Source organism: Dromiciops gliroides, chromosome 4 (assembly GCF_019393635.1).
Source record: "Dromiciops gliroides isolate mDroGli1 chromosome 4, mDroGli1.pri, whole genome shotgun sequence".
NCBI lineage: Eukaryota > Metazoa > Chordata > Mammalia > Microbiotheria > Microbiotheriidae > Dromiciops > Dromiciops gliroides.
The window spans coordinates 464,312,314-464,336,264 of NC_057864.1; the positions used below are offsets into that span (position 1 = coordinate 464,312,314).

Consider the following 23,951-nt stretch of genomic DNA (forward strand, 5'->3'; position numbering starts at 1 on the left):
CTGAGGCACTGTCAGGTGACTTGCCCAGGGTCACACAGCTATTAAGGAAGGAGTCAAAACCAGGGCTTCCTGACTCCAATTCCGAACCCCCTTATACTAACGACTAGACCTGCAGTAAGGGAGTTGAGGCTGGGCGGGTGGGGGGGGGGGAGGGCGGGAAGGTCGAGGACACACAGCCCGAGGCTTCCCTGGATCCAAAGTGCAAATCACAGTCCAAAGGGCAGTCCCCGTTCACAGGCTGCAGATCCCCCGTTCCACCGCGAGGTGGAGATGCCTGCGGAGGCTCGCCTATCCCATCAACCCCGGCGCGGAAGAGCTGGGCTGAGCCGATGGGGGTGGCGGGGCGGAAGCGACGCTCTGGCCGTCTTCTTCTCCAGTGCTCCCCGGCCCCGGCTGACGTTGGACAACAGAGATGGCGGCAGGAACCAGCAACTACTGGGAAGGTGAGAGAGTGAGGCCGGGGTCGGGGGGCCAGTGGGCCCTGGGAGGAGGAGAGGAGGGCAGGGTGGCCGCAGTGGGGCGGCCGTGAGGAGAGCGGGCGGCCCGGGTGGGCTGGGCTCCGGGGGGCGGGGATGCGGCCGGCCGGGAGGGCGGGGGAGAGGCCTCAGTCCGGAGCTGGGGGGCGGGGCGGGGGGAAACCGGGAAGCCGGGGGTCTGGGGGCGGGGCAGAAGGGGGCGGGGCTGCTGCCGAGCCCGCTGCGCTTCCTTCCTCCTTCCTTTCTTCTTCCTTTCTTCTTTTTCCTTCTTCCCTCTCTCAATCTCTCATTTCCTCCCTCCCTTCCTCTTTCTATCTCTTCCTTAATTCCTTCCTCTTTCTTCTTCCCTTCCTTCCTCCCTCCCTTCCTCTTTCCGTCTCTTCCTTAATCCCTTCCTACCATCCAGAATCAGTGGAGCCTGTCTCCACTCTTCCCCCTCCCATTTCCTTTTCTTTAGAATCACTTTAGAAAGTGTCCCCCAGGACAGAATATATCACGGCTCCCTGTAGTCCAGCTGTATAGGAAGGGCCCTGGGATGCCATGGAGCAGCCCAACCCCCTCATTTTACAATCAAGCACCTGAGGCCCAGAAGGGCTAAGGGACTTAGATCTAGATCTGTGACCTAGAGCTGGAAGGGACCCCAAAGGCCGTGTCAGGCCGCCCTTTTAGCAAATGAGGAAACTGAGGCTCAGGGAGGATAAGTGGCTTTCCTAACTAAGGTAAGACTCCTCAGAGGTAAGATTGAAATCCAGGGCCTCTGACTCCAGTCTTTGCTTTTAAAGTCTTCCTGTTGTAGGAAAGATAAAAAAAAAAAACACACCGGACCTTTGTGTTTGTTTTCCTGCCCGATGCTTGGAACGCAGTCTTACTAAGTGCTTAATGAACCTTTTCTTTCACTCATTCCTTTACCTTATCTACGTCATCTTTGATGCTGACGCTGTGCTCTGGGTTTCCTTTACCTCTGTTTTTTCTGTTGCTCTTCACTGAATCTATGGGAAACGGATGCATATAAGCATGTTTTCACGCCACTGTTGGCTGAAAGAGTAATTTTCATGCATTCGGAACTGGAAGGGACTCGGTTTTTCAACTGTAAAGCGAGGGGGTTGGACTAGGAAGCCTCTGATCAGAATCTCTGAGCCTCGGAATCTTATTTCTCTAGAAGTATTTTGATAATTGTATTTCAGTATAATTGGCTTCTTTTGTCATCCTATGTATTTTACCTTATGCATTTAACATAATGATTCTGAGAAGGATGTAGTCCTTGATTCAAAAAAGGTGAAGAACCCATGCTCTAGATCTGTGATTTTTGAAACTGAGGGCCAGTGTGTGGCTTCCCAAGGAGTAAGTGGCAGAGCCAGGATTGGAACTCAGGGCCTCTGACTCCAAATTCAGTGCTCTGTCCCCTGCACCACACTTACTGCAGTCTTGAAGTTATGAAGACCTGGGTTCAAGTCCCTGTCAGTCAGTGATTCTGGTCTATATCTTTCCTAAGTTCACCACGGGGGTCTTTCCAATGTGCAAGGGTCCTTCCCTTCTTTATCTGAGATTTGGATAATCCAAACACGACAAGGTCATGTTCAGTTTATCCATGACTTGACCCTAGCCCATCTTTTCCCATCAGAACTTGTCCTTTACACCTGCTCACCTCCCAGGTTCCTTAGTTTTATGTTGTTCTCAGCTTCCCACCCCGACCCTTTGTGCAGTCCTCATTCTCAATTCTTTAAGGCCTCAGATGTCTCCCCCTCCCCACCCCTACCCCTTCCCACATCCCAAAACGACCCAGGTAGGATATTGGTATTAAAAAGATGGATCAGGGCAGCTAGGTGGCACAGTGGATAAAGCACTGGCCCTGGATTCAGGAATACCTGAGTTCAAATCCTGCCTCAAGACACTTGACATTTACTAGCTGTGTGACCCTGGGCAAGTCACTTAACCCTCATTGCCCCGCAAAAAAAGAAAAAAAGCTGGATCTTTATTTCTGTCAATTTGGATGATGTTTTTAAGTTTCATTGAGCCCTTGAACAGGTGGAAAAGAGGTTATAATACCAGTAATGCCCAGTAAAACATGGAATTTTTGAAATCACACGGGCTTTGTGATATTATCATTAGGGAGTTCCCAATGTAGAAACCCCTTCCTCTAATGCAGATTAGCGACCACTTGTAATTTAGAGCCTTGGAGAGTCCCCTGTGACCCTGAGGGGTTAGTTTTGGTTTGCCCACAGCCAGCAGCTAACGTGTAACTGAGAGAGGACTTGGGCCCAGGTCTTCCTGATTCCAAGCCTGGCACTCTGCCCATTGGCACCTGCTGCCTCTCATTTGTATCATCATTATTCCAGATAATAGAGTACCTTTTGGGCCCATTTTTGTGAAGACTGTGTTAGTCAAGTAGCATTTTTAACTGAACATGTGTTTTTAGTGTCAGGTATCAGGTGTTCTTTTCTAAAAAATAAATTTGGTGCATTGTGCTTTGGCTTTGGCCAATGGGTATGATTTGTGTTTTACTAACGTGTTAGAGTTTACTGAATTATGAGTCTTTAGATGAGTCTTTAGGCATTGTTTTTCTTTTCTTTTCTTTTTTTTTACCCTTCTATATGTTCACTTATTGAACAATAATGAGAAGCATAAGGCCTAAGTAGAGGGCCTCCAGGTGCTTTTTTTTACTTATTCACTCGTTTATTCAGAGAAAACCTATAAATTTCTCTTATTTCTTTATTTGTTTTCTTCCTTCAGCATTTATATCTCTTATAGATATAAATCTTAGATCTCACTTTTTTTTTTTTTGCGTGGGGCAGTGGGGGTTAAGTGACTTGCCCAGGGTCACACAGCTAGTAAGTGTCAAGTGTCTGAGGCTGGATTTGAACTCAGGTACTCCTGACTCCAGGGCCAGTGCTTTATCCACTGCGCCACCTAGCTGCCCCAATCTCACTTTTTTAATGCAATGTATTGTGTGGTGTATCTGTATCCATTTTTGTCAGAGAATTAAGGGGGAAAAAGTTTCAGCCTTCTCCAAAAATTGCTTCCACTAAATATACTCTTAAGGTATGATTTCTATCTCTGCAAATTACAGTGTCTTTTTTTTTAAAGCAAAGACAGCTCTGTCAGTAAGTCAGTGATTAAGTCAGGACTGCACCCTTGTATTGCTCTGGGACTTGAGGAAGGGTTATGACACATACTTTCTCAGATCAAAGACTCTCTTGATTTCTTAATCTTTTGCTGAAAACAATGTCACGCTTGTCCAACTGAGGCATTCCTGTTGGAGTTCTCAGGTGCAAAGCATTGGCTGTTGTTGGATTCTGAGGGGGACATAACCAGTATCACAAATCTTGTGTTCCTTTGGGCCCCTTTGTCTTTCAACTTTTGTACCCTCGACATCATTCTCTGGTTTCTTTTGGTTTGTCCAGACACCTGATGTTGTGTAGGTTGTAAGGACCAGCTCAGCTCATTGTAGCAGGGCTTGGGACGGCACAACAGAAGTAGGACTCATCCCTCCATCACCCTTCCTCCTTGGCACTAAAGGGAGGTCTTGTGAAAGAGCATGAGAAGCAGTGTGTCATCCGTAGTCTCAGAGCCAGGAAGACTGAGGTTGGCGAGAAGTTTGAGGTCATTCTCTTCGTCTGTAGCAACAGGGCAGACCTGCATTGGAAGAGGTGTTTCCTCTGTCAGTAAAAGCATCCTCTTCTCTAAAGGAACCGAATAATATTTAAGTGGGGTTGGCTTTAGGTTGATGATTAAGAATTGCCGGATTTCATCCCAAGGGATTAATGAGGAAGCATACTATCTGCCCCTATAGAAAGAACTGAGCAAAAGAGCACTTGTGGATTGTACATATATAACCTATATCAGATTGGTTGATGTCTTGTGGAGGGGGGAGGAAAGGGAGGGAGGGAGGGAGAAAAATTTGGAACTCTAAATCTTATGAAAATGAATGTTGAAAACTACCCTTACATGTAACTGGAAAAAATAAAATAAATGTTTGTTGTAAAGAAAAAAAAATTAAAGTCATGAGCAAGAATTGCCAGATTTCATGTTAAGATTTGTCTCCAGTATAAGTCTGGTGCTGAAGTATCTGCTTTTGCTTCTATTTGAAGGGAATAATAAATATAATAAATAATAATAATAATATTCTGTAAGAGCAATGGCAAAAATACCCAATTGTTACATGAAGGGGAATTGGAATGACTTTATTCTAAAAGAGTTTGCTATTTTGTTTATGATAGTAGTATGGCAGATCTGCTTTGAGATAGACCTGAGATTCCAAGTTTTAGAACTACTCAGATTTATTATTATTATTATTTTTTTTTTGGTGAGGCAGCTGTGGTTAAGTGACTTGCTTAGGACCACACAACTAGTAAGTGTCAAGTATTTGAGGCTGGATTTGAACTCCGGTCCTCCTGACTCCAGGGCTGGTACTTTATTCATTCGACACCCACCTGCCCCAACTACTCAGATTCTAACAATTTAAAACGTGACATAGTTTGTCCCCTTTTCTCTTCTGGTCCTTCTGTCTATCTGACCTGTCCTCTTGCTGTCTCCAGCTTATACATGGTAACCATGGATGTCCCAGAGGGCTCTAACCCAGTCCTTCTTTTCTTCCTCTAGACTATTTCACTTGCTGATCTCATCAGCTCCCATGGATTCAGTTATTTCTGTCCAGCCCTAACCTTTCTGCTCCCCTTCAGTCTCACATCTCCAACTGCCTACTAAACATCTTCAATTGGGTGTCCATCAGGCATCTTAAACTCAATATGTCCAAAACTGAGCTCATCATCTCTCCCCCCCCCCCAAAAAAAAACCACCCTTTCCCTTCTCCGAATTTCCCTGTTGCTGTCAAGGGTACCAGCCATCCCTCCCTGTCATCCAGGCTCACAACCTAGATGTCAGCCTCTACTCCTCACTTTGTTTCTGGCCATCTCCCCCACAACCAGTCTGTTTGAATTAAAAGGCCTTTTGGGGCAGCTAGGTGGTACCAGCCCTGGAGTCAGGAGGGCCTGAGTTCAAATCCGGCTTCAGACACTTGACACTTACTAGCTGTGTGACCTTGGGCAAGTCACTTAACCCCAACTGCCTCACTTAAAAAAAAATTAAAAGGCTTTTCAGTTTAACCTTTGTAGCATCTCTTTCTGTGTGCCCCCTGCTCTCAACTGACACTGTCATCATCCTGATGCAGGCTCTCATCACCTCATTCCTGGACCCTTGCAGTAGCTTGCTGCTTGTTCTATCCACTACTCAGTTGTCAAAGCGATCTTCCTAAAGTGCAGGTCTGGGTCATTCCCCTCCTCAAACTCCAATGGTTCTTGGTCACTGCCAGGATCAAATATAAAATCCCCATTTGGTATTCAAAACCCTTTACAAGCTGACCTCCTCCTACTTTTCCAGTTTTTTTATACCTCACACTCCACTGTGACCCTGCAATCCAGTGACACTGGCTTCCTTTGCTATCCCTTGAACAAGATGCTCCATTTCCCTTCTCTGCTTCCCTCAGAAATTATCTTCAATTTAGCCTGTATATACCTTACATGCACATAGTTGTGAGCCTTTTGTCTCTCCACTAGACTGTGAGCTCCTTGAGAGCAGGGATTGTCTTTTGTCTATCTTTGTATCCCCTACGCTTATAGCATAATTCCTGACACCAGTAGGAACTTAAGAAATACTTATTGACTGACTGCAAAATAGAAACCTTGTACTTTGATGTTTTAGATGTATTTGCAAAACAATTTACATTTGTAAGAGACAGAACAAATACATTTTTTATTTCCTTCCTTCCTTCCTTCTTTCTTTTTTTTGTGGGGCAGTGAGGTTTAAGTGACTTTCCCAGGGTTGCATAGCTAGTAATTGTCAAGTGTCTGAGATCTAATTTGAACTCAGGTCCTCCTGAATCCAGGGCCCGTGTCTTATCCACTGCGCCACCAGCTACCCTACAAATTTTTATAAATGAATTATGGGATAAATATTTGCTAAGTATGTATATTTTACTTTAATTGGGGTTTTTTGTGTGCATATAATTTTAAATAATTTTTACAGTACCTAGCATATAACAGGTGTTTTTAAAAATACTTGATTAATTTGTTATAAACTTTATTCAGTATCATTATGGATGTTTAGAATATTTCTTAATAAAGATTTACTGGATACATTGATCTAAAAGGATTTTTTGCATGCCTAGAGGCTGTTTGGCATGCATATTTCCTTCTCTCAAGGGGCCTACCGTCTATTTGGGGAGAAAAATCTAAAGCTTATTAAAAAATGAATAATATAAGGGTAGTATGTGCTAAATTCTATGGTACAACTCTGAAGTCCATTTGAGATTAATTTCAGAGATGCTAATTATAAGTGACAGGGTCTGCTTAAACTAGAGTATACAGAATAAAATGACCATAGAAGAGGACTAATTTCGCAGTTGCCTAAAATAAAAGGATTGATTTTTATTATCTTAGTTCTCTCCTTTGAATTTTTTTTTTTAAACTAGAAGGGAAGGACACAAGCATGTTTTTTTTTTTTTTTTGGTGGGGAAATGAAGGTTAAGTTGATTTGCCCAGGGTCACACAGCTAGTAAGTGTCAAGTGTCTGAGGCCAGATTTGAACTCAGGTCCTCCTGAATCCAGGGCCGGTGCTTTATCCACTGTGCCACCTTGCTGCCCCTCAACACAAGCGTTTTTAAGCACATACTCTCTGTGTGCCAAGAATTGTGCTTAGTGCTTTCCATATATTATCTCATTTGAGCCTCTAATAACCCTGGGAAGGTAGGTGCTCTTATAATTCCCATTTTGCGGTTGAGAAAACTGAGACAAACAAAGGTTTGCCCAGGGTCACACAGTTAGTACGTGTCAAACCCACATTTGAATTCAAGTCTTTTTGACTCCAGGCCTAGTGCTCTGTCTATTGCACCATCTAACTGGGGAAAAGTATGATGATTCCAGTCATATGTTTTCATATTTTGAACACTTAACTGAGGGTTTTAGTTCTTAGGGAAAAAACCCCCAAAACCCCCATTTAAGCCATATCATTTTGTACTTTTACTAATAACCCTCCATTATTAATGATTTGCTTTTCAAATTCTGTTAAAGATCTCCGGAAACAGGCCCGACAGCTTGAAAATGAACTTGATCTGAAACTGGTTTCCTTCAGTAAACTGTGCACAAGTTATAGTCACAGTAGTACCCGAGATGGAAGACGCGACAGGTATAGGTACTACCAAAATCTCTATTTTGTCTTACGTTGTATAATAAGTTTTTACTTTTAAACAAAGACAAATATTTACTTCTTTATAATTTAGATTTTATAATACAGTCCATCCTTCTTTAATTTATTTTCTTTTTAGTAATTCATTAAAATGATTTCTTTGAATCTCCGAAGGTTTTATATTGTGGAAGATCTTTGTGCAAGGCTTGTGACAGTATAGGTAGAAAAATGCCAGTGATTAAGGGTGTGCGATTTGACTGAAAGATGGGCTTTCTTCTTCAGGGAAAATAAGGCTATGGGTCAGTCTATCATATAGATTTCCCTTCTTTTTCCCCCCAAAATGTTTTACTGATAGTTTTTTTTAACATTATCGTCACTTCCCATGGATTACCTTCCTATCCTCTGCCCTGATAGAGTCTTTTCTTACAACAAATAAATATAAGTAAGCAAACCAAATCAATATATTGGCCATGTTTGAAAATATATGCCTTATTCCATACCCTTAGTCCACCACTCCTTGCCAAGAGTTGGGGGAAAGGCATCAGCATTAGTCTTCTGAATTTTCCATTTGTTAGTAAGGATCTATCCTTATCCAAAGTAAGCATGCTGTGATTTCATAAGAGTTTTCAGGCAAGTAGTAAGGAGCCTCAGAGACAAGTCTGGTCCAAGCCATAGAAGAAAGGGATCGACACTATAACATGCCTGACAAGTGATTGTCCATCCTCTGCTTGAAGGCCTCCTTTGAGGGAACCTACCGCCTGCTACCACGGCCTATCCACTTTGGGACAGCTCCACCTTTTAGGAGATTCTTCTTGGCATCAAACAGAAATTTTCCTCTTTATGACTTCCATGTATTGCTTCTGGTTCTGCCTTCTGGGCTCATACGCAACAGGTCTCTTCCCTCCTGTATGACAGCCCTTCAGATACTGAAGCTAGCTATCGCGTACACCCTGGGTCTTCTGTGCTCCCGGATAAACACACCCAGTTCCTTCAGTTGGCCTCCCTATAATAATGCTCTCTCAAAGCCCTTCACAGCCCTTGCTGCCTTCCTCTGGATACTGCCTGGTTTATCAACATGCATCTTAAACCGTGGCATCCAGAACTGAACATGGTACCCCAGGAGAAGCCTGATGAAGTCTGTCCAGTAGGACTCACCTCCCTGCTCCTGGAAGCCATTCTCTTCTCCATGCAACCAAGGTCACCTTAACTCATGTTGAACTTTCAGTCCACTGAAGCCCCCAGATCTTGTTAAGAACAACTGCTCTTTGGCAGCTAGGTGGGACAGTGGATAAAGCACCAGCCCTGGGTTCAGGAGGACCTGAGTTCAAATTCGGTCTCAGACACTTGACACTTACTAGCTGTGTCACCTGGGCAAGTCACTTAACCCTCATTGCCCCCCCCCCAAAAAAAAAAAACAACTGCTCTTTTCACATATTCTGCATCTTACACTTGAGTAGTTGATATTTTGTGTGTGTGTGTGCCTGAGTGCAAGCATTTTCCATTTATTCCTGTTGAATTTCATCTTCTTACGTTCAGTCCAGTGTTTCTCAAGTTCTTTTTGGACCTGGCCTCTGGGATCCATTAGGTTAGCTCTCCCTCCCAGTTCTGCATCATCTGCAAATTTGATGAACCTCTGTCCGTTCTATGCCTTGGCTAAAGGCATTTTATGCTTCTGTTCAAGTCATGTACAAAAAAGATTAATAGCACAAGGCTGAGCGCAAATCCCTGGAGCTGTCCTGACCATTTACAGCTATTTTTTGAGTCTTAACATCTAACCACTCATGAATCCATCTAAACATATTATCATCTAGTGCACGTCTTCCTATCTTCTCAACAAGAATAATATGAGATGCTTTATTCAAAGCTTTGCTAAAAATCTAGGTGAACGAGAACTGTAGCATTCCCTCACTATAGTTTAGTAGTCCTGTCAGAAAAGGAAATGAAGTGAGTTTGGCATGACCTGCCCTTGATGGAGCCCCGTTGGCTCTTTGTCACCACTGGGGCTTTCTTTTGGAGCTGTTCACCAACCATCTCTTTAGTGATGTGATCTGGAATTTTATCAGGAATTGGGATCCAAGCTTACTGACCTCGAGTTTCCAGCTCTGAACTCATTCTTCTTTTTGAAAATGGGGACATTTGCCCTTTTCAGATTTTGTGGGTCCTCACCTTTTTTCCATGATCTTTCAGAGTAACTCAACTGCGGACTCGGCTGTGGGTCCTGAAAGGACGGGCCCAGGGAGTTGGAGCCATTAAGGGCGGCCAAGTATTTTCTCATGAGCTCCTTACTTGTCTTCAACAGGAGCTCTAGCTCAGTCATTTTTCTTAAGTTGTTTCCAGTGTAAAGGTTATTCTTCTTTGCAGAGCCAACAGAAAAGGAATTGGACAGCTCTGCTATCTCTCTGTTGCCATCCATCCTCCTCCCGCCCACCCTGAGCCAAGGCCCTCCCTTCTTGGAACCATCTCCTCCTTGCCCCAGGGTAGCCAGAGAAAAGGAGCCTTTGTGCTTCTTAGAGTTGGCCTGAGGTGCTGTCGTTCTCCTTGTTGGAATGCTGGAACTTTTCTGTGGCCAAACTGTTGGAAGAGGAACCTCCCTGTGTCCTATTTGGTTTGGGTGTCAAACCCTTGGTTAAAGTGTTTTTCAGAAATTTTAGCCAGTGCTCTACTTTGCCTTTATAGCCTAATTGTTCATTTTCAGTAGGTGCCTATAGGTCATATTGGCATGCTCCAAGCAGCGTTCTTTTGCATTGTTAAAACATAACCAAACCCAGAAACGTGTTTCTTGCACAGTTATTAGAAATATGGTAGTCAGGGGGCAGCTAGGTGGCACAGTGGTTAAAGCACCAGCCTTGGATTCAGGAGGACCTGAGTTCAAATCCTGCCTCAGACACTTGATACTTACTAGCTGTGTGACCCTGGACAAGTCACTTAACCCTCATTGCCCTGGAAAAAAAAGAAAAGAAAGAAATATGACAGTCGTGCTCTTTTGGAAAGTGGTTTCCAAATAATGCACAGATGTGTTGTCCTTTAACTCTGTTTCTTTATTGGGATAGATTATATGTCAGAGTAAGTGTATTTAAGATTCAATATTGTGAAGAAACCCCCAGTGTAACATCATTTGATCAATCATTCAGTTGTTCCATGGAATTAATGGATCCTCTGAAACACTGTTTCCACTAATCCTGTCTTTTCATGGAGTCAGTAAAGGGTGTTAGTTGGAATATTCTGATGTAGGTGGCAGTACTGAAGTAATACTTTCAGAGGCCCAAAAGGAACTTATTAGCATACTATAGAACTTGCTGAGGCTCATTGCTCAGTGCCCTCGTGGGCACTTAGCCAGAAGGGACTTAGTGACAGACTATGATATGTTCCTTCTTAATAAGGAGTTGTATTTATGCCAGGAAATAAACCATTCCTCAATCAGTTCTTTTATTTGATTCTGTAGGTCTGCATGAGGAATTTCTTTGACATTTTTTTCTCTCTTAATTATCAGATGATGTTCTACCACAGTGCTTTATTTAAGTTTTTCTGAGCTTTAAAGTGATTAATTATCTTAAGACACTTGGGACATAGAGTAAGTTTTCAGTGTAGCTGTTCAAGAGTAATTACCTTGAGAGTACCCTCACATAAAGGTTTACAACAGGATGCACAGGACTTTGTAGAGTCAGCAGAAGATGAGATCCGTTTTTACAGCCCAGGCTTGGGTCCAGATTGGAAGTAGAATCTGAAACATTGGTTGGCTCCTCGTCTTGAAGGCTGCCACCATGACCAAATGTGGAACGGCCATTTCTTTTCCTGCAGGAATATTCTTCCATGCTGGCTGGCACTTCGAGGTTTGGGGCTTTTGGCACACGTATGGGAAATGAGTTGGTTCTTGGTCCTCTTCATTGAGGCCTGTGTGCCCTGCTGAGGTACCTGTCAGCGTCTGTCGGCAGTTCTCTAATGCTCCTGTGTTTCTTTTTTCTTCGTCTTAGGGCACCCAGGGCACCGTGCTGAGCTCTAGGGATATAAGATGGGTAAACACAGTGCCTTCCCTCAGGGAGCTCATGTCTTAATGAGATGTACCAGGTACAGAAGGAGTTAAGGAGACTATTGGAGGGAGTGGGGAGGCTGCAGTATTTGGAGGGAAGGTGCTAAGAACTGGGCTTATTGCAGAAGGTGGGATTTGAGCTATCACTTGAGGGAAGCCTGGGGGCCACCATAGAGTACAGGAAGGGGAAGGGGGTACGGGGCAGGGCACAGGTGTCATGTTTGAGGAGCAGCCAGGAGGCCAAGGTCTCTGGGTCGGAGAGTGAGTGCATGGAGGGGAGGCAAGTGTGAGAAGACTGGAAAGGAAGGAGAGGGTCAGGTTATGAAGGGTGATAGGGAGCCCTGGGACTCTATCGACTGGCAGCTGTGGGAAGAATTAATATCATGAGAACCTTGAGGCAGAAAGACCAATTCTTTAGTCTGGACCTGTGAATTCATTAGAGTAGAGAACTCCTAGTGTGGAAAGTCATTCTCCCAATGCAAAAGAGTTGCTTTTGTAGCATTCAGAATTTAAGTGACTTGCCGAGATCCACACAGCTAGTATATGTTGTATATATTTTAGGAAGGGCTGGAACCTGTCTTCCTGCCTCCAATGGCCTCTTGCCCATTTTATACTTAAAAACAGTTTGCTATTCCTCCTTGTAAATCTTGTAAACCTCTTGCCAGCCCTCATTTCTCTTGGCATAAACTTTGTTTATTTCGCATTTTGTTGGTAACTGCCAGATGTCATGAAGGTCATGGAAAGGAAGTAGACTTGAGAATTAACTGTTAAAAAACTTAATAAAACTTTTGGTTTTATATTTCCTAGTTTTTATCTTTTGAATTGTCTTTTTTATTATGAACTTAATATATAAAGAACAGGAAAACAAATTGTTTAAGAAACTGTAAACTTGGATTATGTTCAACTTGTAACATTTTACTGGTAATGACAAAATTGCTCTATTTGTGTCCCCTTCTGCACTTTATTGTTTTCTTTACATTTTCACTACCCACTGCCCACCCTGTACATTACCCACGCTTTCCAATATGTTCCTCCTCCTTCCTTTCCCAGAGTCATGCCTTCTAAAAGAAAGTTTTTAAAAAATGAAAAAAAAACCCCAACTGGTTGAGTGAAACTAACACAGTGGTCAAGTCTGACATTGTATGTAGTCTTCTATTCTGATGATCCCCCATATCTGCAAACATCAAGGAGGTTGCATTCTCATATCTCTTTTTTGGAGCCCAATCTTGGTTATTATAATTTCGCAGCACTCTCTCTTTAGAGAGCTGTCCCTTGCTAATAATAATTTTTTTTATAAGTCTGCCAAACTAACCAACATAATGAAAATGTCTGACATTATATGCAGTGTTCCATACCTGTGTTTCCTTCTCCCCCAAAGAAATGGGGGAGGTTTCTTCTCATAATTCTTCTTTGTAGCCAAGTTTAGTTATTAAAATGTTGCAGCATTCAGTTTTGATTGTTTTGTTGTTGTTTCCATTTACTTTGTTTATAGTAAATTTACAGTGTTTTCCTAGTTGTCTTTACTTCACTTTGCATTAGTTCATATAAATCTTCTCATACTTCTCTGTATTCATCATATTCATGGTTTCTTACCATGTAGTAACATTCCATTATATTCATGTACTAGAATGGTACATTCATGTACCGTTCCTCAGTTAATGGGCACCCACTTCATTGACACTTTGCTGTTACAGAAAGTGCTTCTATCAATATTTTGGTGTATTTGGGACCTTTGTTGTTTATCATTGACCTCTTTGGAGGTACATAGCCAGTAAAAGGTATGGACAGAAAATAGTTATAGCTTCTGGGAGAAGGTCTGAAGAAAGAGAAGCAGTTATAGTAAGTTTAAAGAAGTCCTGCTTTTAACCCGGGTAACCGTGGCAAACTTAACCTCTTGGTGCTTTGGCAATTGTCCAAAGATGCTAACTTGCTAGAGTTTGTCTGTGCCAATACCATAAATCTCCTATGCTGATGAAATTACAGGTTTGGACCTTCTGTCTTCCATCCTATCCCTTCTTCCTTTGTAAAAAATAAAAGTGGAAGAAATCATAGAGATTTTTTTTTAAAGGAGGAAACTAGGACCCAGAGATGGAGATTGATTTGCCCAAGATCACACAAATAGCTAATGCTGGAACTCAATATAAAACCTGGGTCACCAGATTTCTGGTCTTATTTTTTTTCTTTCACTCTGAATTTATTCTTTTTTTTTTTTTTTTTTTTGGTGAGGCAGTTGGGGTTAAGTGACTTGCCCAGGGTCACACAGCTACTAAGTGTTAAGTGTCTGAGGCCGGATTTGAACTCAGGTACTCCTGACTCCAGGGCCGGTGCTCTATCCACTGTGCCACCTAGCTGCCCCTGAATTTATTCTTGATTTATGGAAATGTTCTTTTATCAGTTATTTTAAGAATAATGAAGTGATTTCCTATTTATCATATTCATATTTACTGTAACTTTCACTTGTTTCTTTGTTGGGATAGAACATGTGTCAGATTAAATGCATTAAAGAGATCATTAGAGCTATTTGTTTTGGGGTAATAACAATTTCTTCTTTTAGAAACCTGTAAGACATTACCTTTCTGAATACTTGAGTTGACCGGATTTACTTCTTATTTTAGTAATTTAATTATGTAAACTTTTAAGTTTTTCTTTTGAATGGTTTTATAATACATATCAACTATTGACATATGGGTAAGAATCTTTTTTCGTGCATGGCTAAAATTTGCATAGATTTGTGTTGAATTGTTCAGGGTTCAGAAGTGAGAGTATGGTGTAAGTCAGGTATGTGTCTTTATGGAAAAAGCTAATTTAGAAAATTGAACTCAAGAAGTAGAAAGAGCAGATTATAGAAATTATGCTTGAGTTCTTTGTAAACTGTTATTCTATAACTTGGCTGGTACCTGAAGTAATGGGTTCCCTTTAATATTGCTTTAGTTCTGACACAACACCCCTTTTAAATGGATCAAGCCAAGACAGAATGTTTGAAACAATGGCTGTGGAAATTGAACAGCTCTTGGCAAGGGTGAGTACTTTTTAAAATCTTTTTTTTGTTTTTTTGTCTGATAGCAGGTTAGCCATTTAGAATAAAACTGTTATGTTACTTTAGACATGCCGATTGAATTCTCCCAGTCACCTAAAGATGAATCGACATTCCTTCCACTTCACCCCCCTCCCCGTGTGACCCGGGACGGGTGACATTTGCTACAATTATTGCTAGATTTCTCATGATGTTAGCTTTTCTTTTTTTTTTTACATGTTAGCATTTATGACAGTGACTAAATCCCATTTACCTCTCTCTCCCTGCTTGTTGCCCCTGCTTCCTGAGCTGTGGCATGCAGTAGAGAGGCAAACAGATAATTATTTGCCTTTGGAATACAGATCTGTTCACATTTTTTTTTTAAATATACACCTTTAAGTTTAATTTGCATTATCAACATTTTCTCCATCACAAAATCATAAAAACAAGCCCTATTTGTAGCTTGCCTATTTTTGAGGTGTACATATTCATAATGAAATTTTTTTATCATAAAAGAATTTGATTACTTTCTAGTTAAATGTAGAGATAGTTTTCAATATTTGTTTTTTAAGATTTCTAGTTCCAAATTTTTCTCCCTCCCTCCCCCCTCCCCAAGACAGCAAACAATCTGATATAGGTTATATATGTACAATCACATTAAACACATTTCTGCATTAGTCATGCTGTGAAAGAAGAATCATATCTGTTCACATATTCTAAGTGCCTTGTTTAATGCCCTGTCCTTTTGTGTAGCTTACAGGAGTAAATGACAAAATGGCAGAGTACACAAATAGTGCTGGCGTCCCCTCCCTCAACGCAGCACTCATGCACACGCTGCAGCGACACAGAGACATCTTGCAGGTAACTCGATGCCTCACATTTTCCCCTTAAATGTTCTTCACAAGGCTTTAAAACAGAATGCAGGGCAGGGCGGCTGCACACTGATTTACCTTTTTCTTTTTCCTTAAGAAGAAAACTTTCTGAGCAGTTTTTCATTTTGTTGTCCAAAAGTTTCTCATATCTTTTTGCAAAGCACATTCTGAAAATGGCTCTTGGCTATTGCAGTTGTCTAAAGGAACTGAGGATCAATTAGTAAGAAGGCATAACCTAGAGCTATGGTGAGGGAATTAATTAACTGCCTAATGTTTTCAGTGGCTTACCAGCTGTAATCAGGGTGGTAAGCCATTGGTAGAAAGGTGCTCAGGAGACAGAAGAGACCTTATTTTGAGGAAATCTGACAAAATTTTAGATTTTTGAAGAAAGATTAAAGATTAAATTAGGAAAGAATTCTTTCCTTGAGGTATAAATTCTTCTCTCTCTAGACTTTTTTGGTGACCTCATCAGCTCACATGAAATGAATTATCATCTCCCGTCTGATGATTCATATTTAAGCTTCCCCTGAGCTTCAGGCCTTCAGTGCTACTTCCCTATTGGATAGCTCAAGCTGAATGACCCATTAGACATGTTAAACTCAGCATGCCCGAAACTGAACCTGTTATTGTTCCCCTCACACCTGATTACTTCCGAATTTCCCTGTTCCTTTTGAGTGTTGGTCAGTCAATTGACAAGCATTTCTTAAGCCCAGTGACAATATTACTGCTCTTTAGGTAGCTTCCGATCTAGCCAGGGGTAGAATGTGTGTGGAGTCAGAGACAGATCTGGGGGGGAAGGCACGAGCGGCTGGGGGAGAACCACGAAAGACCCCTCACAGAAGGTGGCATCTGAGCTCAGACTCAAAAGACACTGAGGGCTCTAAGAGGTGGTGGTGAGGAAGGAATGTGTTCTAAGTGTGAGGGCTGGTTTGGCTAAACTGTGAAGGAGAATAAGGAAAATAAGACTGGAAGGAGAAGTCGGGGCCAGGCTGTGAAGGGCTTTAAAAGCCAAACAGAAGATTTTCTTTATTCTTAGAGTAATAGAGAATCCATAGAATTTATTAAGTAGACAAGTCACATATTTGATTAGGGAAGATCATTTTGACAGCTGTGTGATGGCTGTACTGGAGTGGGAAGAGACTCGAGGCGGAGAGATACCAACCCAGAGATTGTTGCTGTAGTCCAGAGTGGAGATAGTGAGGGCCTCAACTAGGGTAGTGGTTGTATTAGTGTAGAGAAGGGAATGGGTGTGAAAATGGTAGTGATAGGAATGACAAGATTTGACAGTTGATTGGGTATGTGGTGTGAGTGAGGAGTGGGGGATGACACCAGGATTGAGAACCTGGGCCACAGGTGAAATGGGGGCACCCCAGGCAGACGGAGCGAAATTTAGAAGAGGATGGGGTTGGGGAAAAGATGACTGATGAGTTCTGTTTTAGATGTGTGGAATTTGAGGTGCCCGCAGGGAATCCAGTTGGAAATGGCCAATAGACAGCTGGTGATGGGAAACTAGAGCTTTGGAAGAGGCTAGAGCTGTACTTATAGATCTGGGTGTCATCAACATAGAGATGCTTGTTTAACCCAGGGAGCTCATGAGGTCACTGAAAGAGAGCGTGTGTATCAGAGAAGAGGGGTCTGGGTGTGATCTGAAAGCTGTACCAGCAAAGGAGACTGAGATGAAGACCACTTAGACAGAGAGGAGACCTGAGAGTGTAGTTGAAAGGAGTGGTGCAGTGGATAGAGCACCCACCCTGAATTCAGGAGGATCTGAGTTCAAATCTGGCCTCAGACACTTGATACTTACTAGCTGTGTGACACCGGGCAAGTCACTTAACCCTCATTGCCCTGCCAAAAAAAAGGGGGTGGGGTGGTCATTGGAAGTCACATGTTCCTGGGGGGGCAAGAAGTATAAGGGTTGAGAAAGGGCCTTCAGATTGGACAATTAAAAGGTTATTGTTACCTTGGGTTGGGGAGGTGGGGCATGGATTTAAATTTGTGTTCTGTGAGATTTAATAGAAAAGCAAATTCCTCCTGGGCATCACCAGAAGTACAAAGAAACACCCAAGTTATACTTTGGCTTCAATTTGAGCTTTTTTGGTTTTGGTGAGGCAATTGGGGTTAAGTGACTTACCCAAGGTCACACAGCTAGTGAGTGTCAAGTGTCTGAGGCCGGATTTGAACTCAGGTCCTCCTGACTCCAGGGCCAGTGCTCTATCCACTGTGCCACCTAGCTGCCCCCAATTTGATCTTTTAAAAAACTTTTTGTTTTTTGTTATTCTGAACAAAAAACAAACATTTTCATATACAAAGAAAAGAGATGAAGAGATTGATGAAGCCACTAGTCTCTACTGCTTATAGCTTGTGTCTTTTGAAGTGTATAATAAATTCAGCAGGTTAATTTCAAAGCTGTCCAGCCTGTTTCTTTTTCTGAACTTCCTTCTGTTCTGTCTTTTTAAAAAATACTTCACCGATACTCCTTTTTTTTAGCCTCACTCTCACCAATGCCCTCCCTGCCCTTAGAAACATCCTCTTTGTAGCAAATGAGCATAACCAGTCAGAGCACTCCCAGCCATCATCTGTGTCTGAAAATGTTTGGCTCGTTTTGTACCTCTGGACCATCAGCCTTCTGTCAGGAGATGGGGTATCGTGCATCATCATTGCTCTTTGAAATCATAGTTGCCTGTTGCATTGGTCACAGTTCTTAAGTCTTTCAAAGTTGCTTTTTCTTTACAATGTCCAAGTTATTGTATAACATCTCCTGGTCTGCTCACCTTACTCTGCATTAGTTTATTCAGGTCTTTCCATGTTTTCTCAATCTGTCTTTTTGGCTATTATGATTCAGCAGTATTCCTTTACATTCATGTGAGAGGCAACCTAGTGTGGTGGCTATAGGAGAGGCCAAGAACACCTGGGTTCAAATTCTTTCTCTGACCCATTTGGACTACCACCGATCACCTAGCCTCTCTGTTTTCTAAGCAACCCCCTGAGACTTGAGTTGCAGAGAAGGCCATGACTTAACCTTGGTCAAGGGAGTTTCCTCACCAGAGAGTTCCCTCTACCAATGAAATCACTACATTCGTGGACTACAATTTGTTCATCTTTTCCCCAGTTAATGGGCACCCCCTTCTTTTTCTTTCTCTTCCTTCAGCAGCTGACCTGGGTATTTTGATAAATCTTTTCCCTCTTCCTTTGATCTCTTTTGTGCATGAGACTAATAGTGGTATCGTTGGGTCCAAAGGCATACACAGTTTAGTGACTTTTTGGGTATAGTTCCAAATTGCTTTTCAAGTAATTAGACCAACTCTGAGGCCTACCAAAAGTACAGTATTAGTGTGTCTGTCCTCCCATATTCCCTTCAACATCTTTGCCAACCTTAAAGGTATGAGGTAAAATCTCAGGTTTGTTTTAATTTGCATTTCTCTTATTATAAGTGACTTAGAGCATTTTTATATGATTGATAGTTTGCATTGTTTATTGAGTGCTGCCTGTTCATATCCTTTGGCCATTTATCTATTGGGGAATGGCTGTTGTTCTTAGTTATTTTAATCAGATCCCTAGATATCTTGAATATCAGACTTTTATCTGAGAGTCTTGCTATAAAGATATCTCCCAGCTAACTTTCACTTTTTTTTGGAATTATAAGCCTTCTTTCTTTCTTTTTTTTTTAAAGTTAAAAAAAATTTTTTAACTCTTAATAAAGTATTTTATTTACTTATTTATTTAACTCTTTCACTTTTAATTTTAACTGCATTGATTTGTTTGTGTAAAATCTTTTTAATGTTATGTAAAAAAAATTGGCCACTTTATTTCCTTTGATTCACTTTTCCTTGTTTGGCCAAGAAATTTTCCTCTCTCCATAATTGCTAAGGTATCTCTCTCCCTGCTTCTCTACTGCTCATTGTTAACCTCTGAGAGGGCAGTTTCAGTTAAGAAATATGGTTGGAAGTGCAGCACAGGATTTAGGAGTGAATATGAGCAGAAGAATTGGAGGCGAGGATTATCAACTGCTTTTTTCTGGGAGGTTGGCTGGGCAAGGGAAGAGTGATTTAGGATGATAGCTTATGGGGAGTATAGGGTCTAGTGAAGGTTTTTAGCACGGTGGAGAGACTCGAGCATGTTTGTAGACAGTAGGGAAGGAACCAGTTGCTGGGGAGATATTGAATATTGGGAGAAATGGTGACTGAGTGATCACTGAGGGGAAAGAAGGTTATAGAAGTCAGGCTGCATGTAGAGAGGTTGGTCTTGGCAAAGGGCAGAGCCATCTCATTATCAGCTATTGGAATAAAGGAGGCAAGAATAAGGAATAACGTCATGGGGTTGTGAAATTGGGGAAAAGGAGAAAAGCAAGCTCAGGATGGAATTTCTCAGTGAAATCTAAGGATTTGTTTTCCTGGCTGTACAGGTCTGGGGAAAGACAGGGAGAGGAATCTGGAGAGAAGCGATTTGGAACAGTCTCTTTGGGGAGTGGGATGAAGAACCAGCAAGGGACTAAAAAGGTGGTTTTGCCAGAGTTGAGATTAGGTAACTTAGACAGATATAGACCACTCTTTTATGGGACGTTAGGAGCACAGGAATAGGAGCAGGGGGTGTGGATGGTAGGAGGGATACTGGGTGGGGTTTGGCAGGATGCAGTGGTGACAGGACATGGGGAAGAATGGAGCTGGCAATAGAGGATGCTGTGACATTTTAAACTTATTCACTTGAAGGGTAGAGATTTGAAAAGGAAGAAAGTGAAGAGGGCGCAGGGGCAGCGATCTGGGCAAGTAGTGAGCTACTTAGTAGGTGGTAGAGGTTGGTGAAGATGAATCTGGTCACCCAGGTCCCAGCCTTAAGGTCTTCCTCTACGACATTTCTCGGATCTGCCCACCTCTCTGACCATACACAGCTGCCACCCTCTTTCAGACCCTCATCACCACTTTCCTGACTCTTGCAATGGCTAGCTGAGCTCCCTGCCTCAGGTCTTTTACCCACTCCAGTGCAGCCTCCACCTAGCAACTAAAGTGATTTTTCTTTTCTTTTCTTTTTTTTTTTTTTTTGGGGGGGGGTGTTGTGGTTGTTGTTGTTTTGTTTTGTTTTTGTTTTCTGGTGGGGCAATGAGGGCTAAGTGACTTGCCCAGCTAGTAAGTGTCACACAGCTAGTAAGTGTCAAGTGTCTGAGGTCAAATTTGAACTCAGGTCCTCTTGAATCCAGGGCCAGTGCTTTATCCTCTGTGCCACCTAGCTGTCCCTGTGATTTTTCTTTAAATTCATGTTTGACTGTGTCCCTCTTTTATTCTGTAAACTCCAAAGGTCTCCCTTTTACTTCAAGCATCAAATTTAAACTCCTCTGTTGACATTTACAACTCTTCACAGCATGGACCCCATCTCACTTTTCAGCCTTATTCTTACAGTACTTCCCCATTTCTGTCAAAGGCACTGCCATCCTTCCAATCTCCTTGGTTTACAACCTTAGCATTATTTTCTATTCTCTGCTTCCCGCCCCCCGTTCCCCCAACCAAACCTTGCCACCATTTCTGCTTATACCATATCTCGAAACTGACTTCTCCACTCACATAGTTGCCATCTTAGTTCAGGCCCTCATCACTTCTTGCCTAGGTTATTGTAGCAGCCTCTCAATGGCTCTCCTCACCTTGAGTCTCTCCCCACCTCAGTCCATCCTACCCACTTCCACCAGAATGGTTTTTCTTATGCATGGGTGTGACCATGTCATTTGTCTCCATTCCACTCCAGTGGACCCCAAACTGCTTTGTATTTATTTGTCTTTAATTTCTTTAGATTTCTTCTGAACATACTTCCCCATTAGAATGTCAGTTCATTGGGAGTTCATTGTCTTTGTATCCCTAGCATCTAGCATAGTGCCTACACCATAGCGTCTGCTTAATAAATGCTTGTCGTTTGCTTAATTGATGTTATTTAACTTCTTTGCCTCAGTAACCTCATCTAAAGTGAGTTGGTTGGATATAGGCGATCTCCGAGTTTCCTTCAAGATTTAATATAAAAGATTGTTGGTCTTAGGCTTCCTTGACATTATTACTGATAGTGGATTTTTAAATGATTTGCTTTCCAAAACGCAGCTTCCACACAACTTTTCAGATATCCCATCTATTGAACAAAAAGGCACCCACTGAGGGACGTAGGCAATTTGACTGCTACAGTCATTTAACACATTGTAAACGTTGTACAAGTAGAGATTGAGCTAACAAGAGAGTTTTCTTTGTATAGTACCAGGCACCAAAAGACTACTTTTAAAAGATGATAGAAATAGCATGGGAAGATGATTCATTTGTTGTTGGCAGATTTTTTTGGAAAACAGAAATTCATCAAAAGTACAAAAAACCCAATTTGCATTAAGATGCCTAAGAATTTAAATTCTTTGGGAAGAATGACTTTGAAACCTAAAGAAGCCAGGGGTAGCTAGGTGGCACAGTGGATAAAGTACTGGCCCTGGATTCAGGAGGACCTGAGTTCAAATCTGGCCTCAGACACTTGACACTTACTAGCTGTGTGACCCTGGGCAATAACCCTCATTGCCCTGCAAAAAAAAAAAAAAAGAAAAGAAACCTAAAGAAGCCCCCAAATGAAGGGGAATGTTAATGTAGATAACTTTGTTTTGTGGTAGGTTGTGTTCTCCTTGTTCTCTTTGAGTTGCATAAGCATTTCATGTGAACTAAACTTCTCTGGGTGGTCTCCCTTATAAAATGAAATACATTCATGAAGGACCTGAATTTGAAAGTAAACCCTATCAGCTAAACTAATGAACAGGTAGAGATGAGTGTGGTAAAGTCCTCAAGGGTTGTGCCAGAACATGTAAGAAAAGTTCTTTTATCTTAGAAAACATTGTTTGAATAATTCCAAATGTGCATAAAATTAGCAGTTTTAGTAAACTTTACGTAGATCTCCCCCCCCACACTTTATTGCTTGTTACTTAACACTTTAAGCAGTGATGATTGTTTTCCATTGTTTTCTTTCATAACTGGGCCTGTTCTAAGGAAAGAGAAAACTTACTGCATTAAGTATGGCTGACAAAGGAATAGGAAATCTAGTGATATGTGGCCCTTGCTCCTTTCTTGCCCCCAGAATATTACTTTCTAAAATTTCTATCAAACTTTTCAAATGTGATGGATTTAGGAACTATTCACCTGTGTAATTTATTTTTTTAAATCTTGTTTTTATTATTAACATAAACAAATATGTGTTTTTAAGGTTTGTCTTCTCATCACCTGTTGCTATAGAGTATCAGTTGTGTTCTCTCAGAATAAATACTATTTTAAAAAATCATAATGGGGCAGCTAGATGGCGCAGTGGATAGAGCACCGGCCCTGGAGTCAGGAAGACCTGAGTTCAAATCTGGCCTCAGACGCTTAACACTTACTAGCTGTGTGACCCTGGGCAAGTCACTTAACCCCAATTGCCTCACTAAAAAAAAACACCAAAAACCAAAAAACCATAATGTACTCTTACCAATAGCTTCTACCAGAGCTGCTCCAAAGTGGAAAGGGACACTTGAGCAGTTAGGCATTCTCCCCCGTTGCAGGTCTTCAGGCAAAGATTGGGTAACTGCTTGTTGAATGTGTTGGAAAGGGCATTCCTTTGCATACCATTAGACTGGATGGCTGGGGAAGTCTCTTCCACCTTTGAAATTGTGCAGTTCTGTGATTCTTGAAGGTAAATGCCAATTACAGTCGTTTTTTATAGTACAAAGCTCTTCTGTACCATTCTTGGGGTCCTCTGGAGCAGCACAATCCTCTAGTTTGTAGAGTTCTGAGAACAGCTTTTACATGTTTTTAAACTTTTTTTTTTTTTTGGTGGGGCAATGGGGGTTAAGTGACTTGCCCAGGGTCACACAGCTAGTAAGTGTTAAGTGTCTGAGGCCAGATTTGAACTCAGGTCTTCCTGACTCCAGGGCCAGTGCTCTATGCACTGTACCACCAAGCTGCCCCGCAGCTTTTACATTTAATGAAATCATTTTGTAAGTGTTACTTCACTGGATGATTCTTGCTCCTTGTCATAGTTTGAAATCTTGTTACTTAAATAGCTTCTTTGACAGAAACTCAGAATTTTATTGAAGCACAGAAACTGTTTTATGTGGGAATATTATGTTGCTCTATTACAGGATTACACACATGAATTTAATAAAACCAAAGCAAACTTTTTGGCAATACGGGAAAGAGAGAACCTCTTGGGATCGGTACAAAAGGATATTGAGTAAGTCATTCTTTGTATTTTTTTATGAATATTTATCAAGTTTATCAATTTATGTAACGAAAACACAAAGCAACCGTTAATCCAATTTAGAAATTCAAAGAGAACCTTCAGGTGAATTTTGGATTCAGCATGTTAGTGGAATACACATTATGATAATATAACAGTGTGTCTTTATGCAT

The 23,951-nt window shown here is 41.8% G+C and overlaps 1 protein-coding gene across 3 annotated transcripts in view; it reads left to right on the forward strand.

The window, feature by feature from the left end:
• The first annotated feature begins 365 nt into the window (after window positions 1-365).
• Window positions 366-23,951, forward strand: part of GOSR1 (golgi SNAP receptor complex member 1) — a 77,869-nt gene continuing 54,283 nt past the window's right edge. The window contains exons 1-5 of one of the 3 annotated variants that reach the window (XM_044005085.1): window positions 366-443; window positions 7,541-7,661; window positions 14,614-14,701; window positions 15,449-15,556; window positions 23,681-23,772. In XM_044005085.1, the coding sequence (XP_043861020.1) occupies window positions 413-443; window positions 7,541-7,661; window positions 14,614-14,701; window positions 15,449-15,556; window positions 23,681-23,772 (440 nt within the window). In that variant the 5' untranslated portion in view covers window positions 366-412. The remainder of the gene's footprint in view (window positions 444-7,540; window positions 7,662-14,613; window positions 14,702-15,448; window positions 15,557-23,680; window positions 23,773-23,951) is intronic. The other 2 variants (XM_044005086.1, XM_044005084.1) reach the window with 2 other exon arrangements.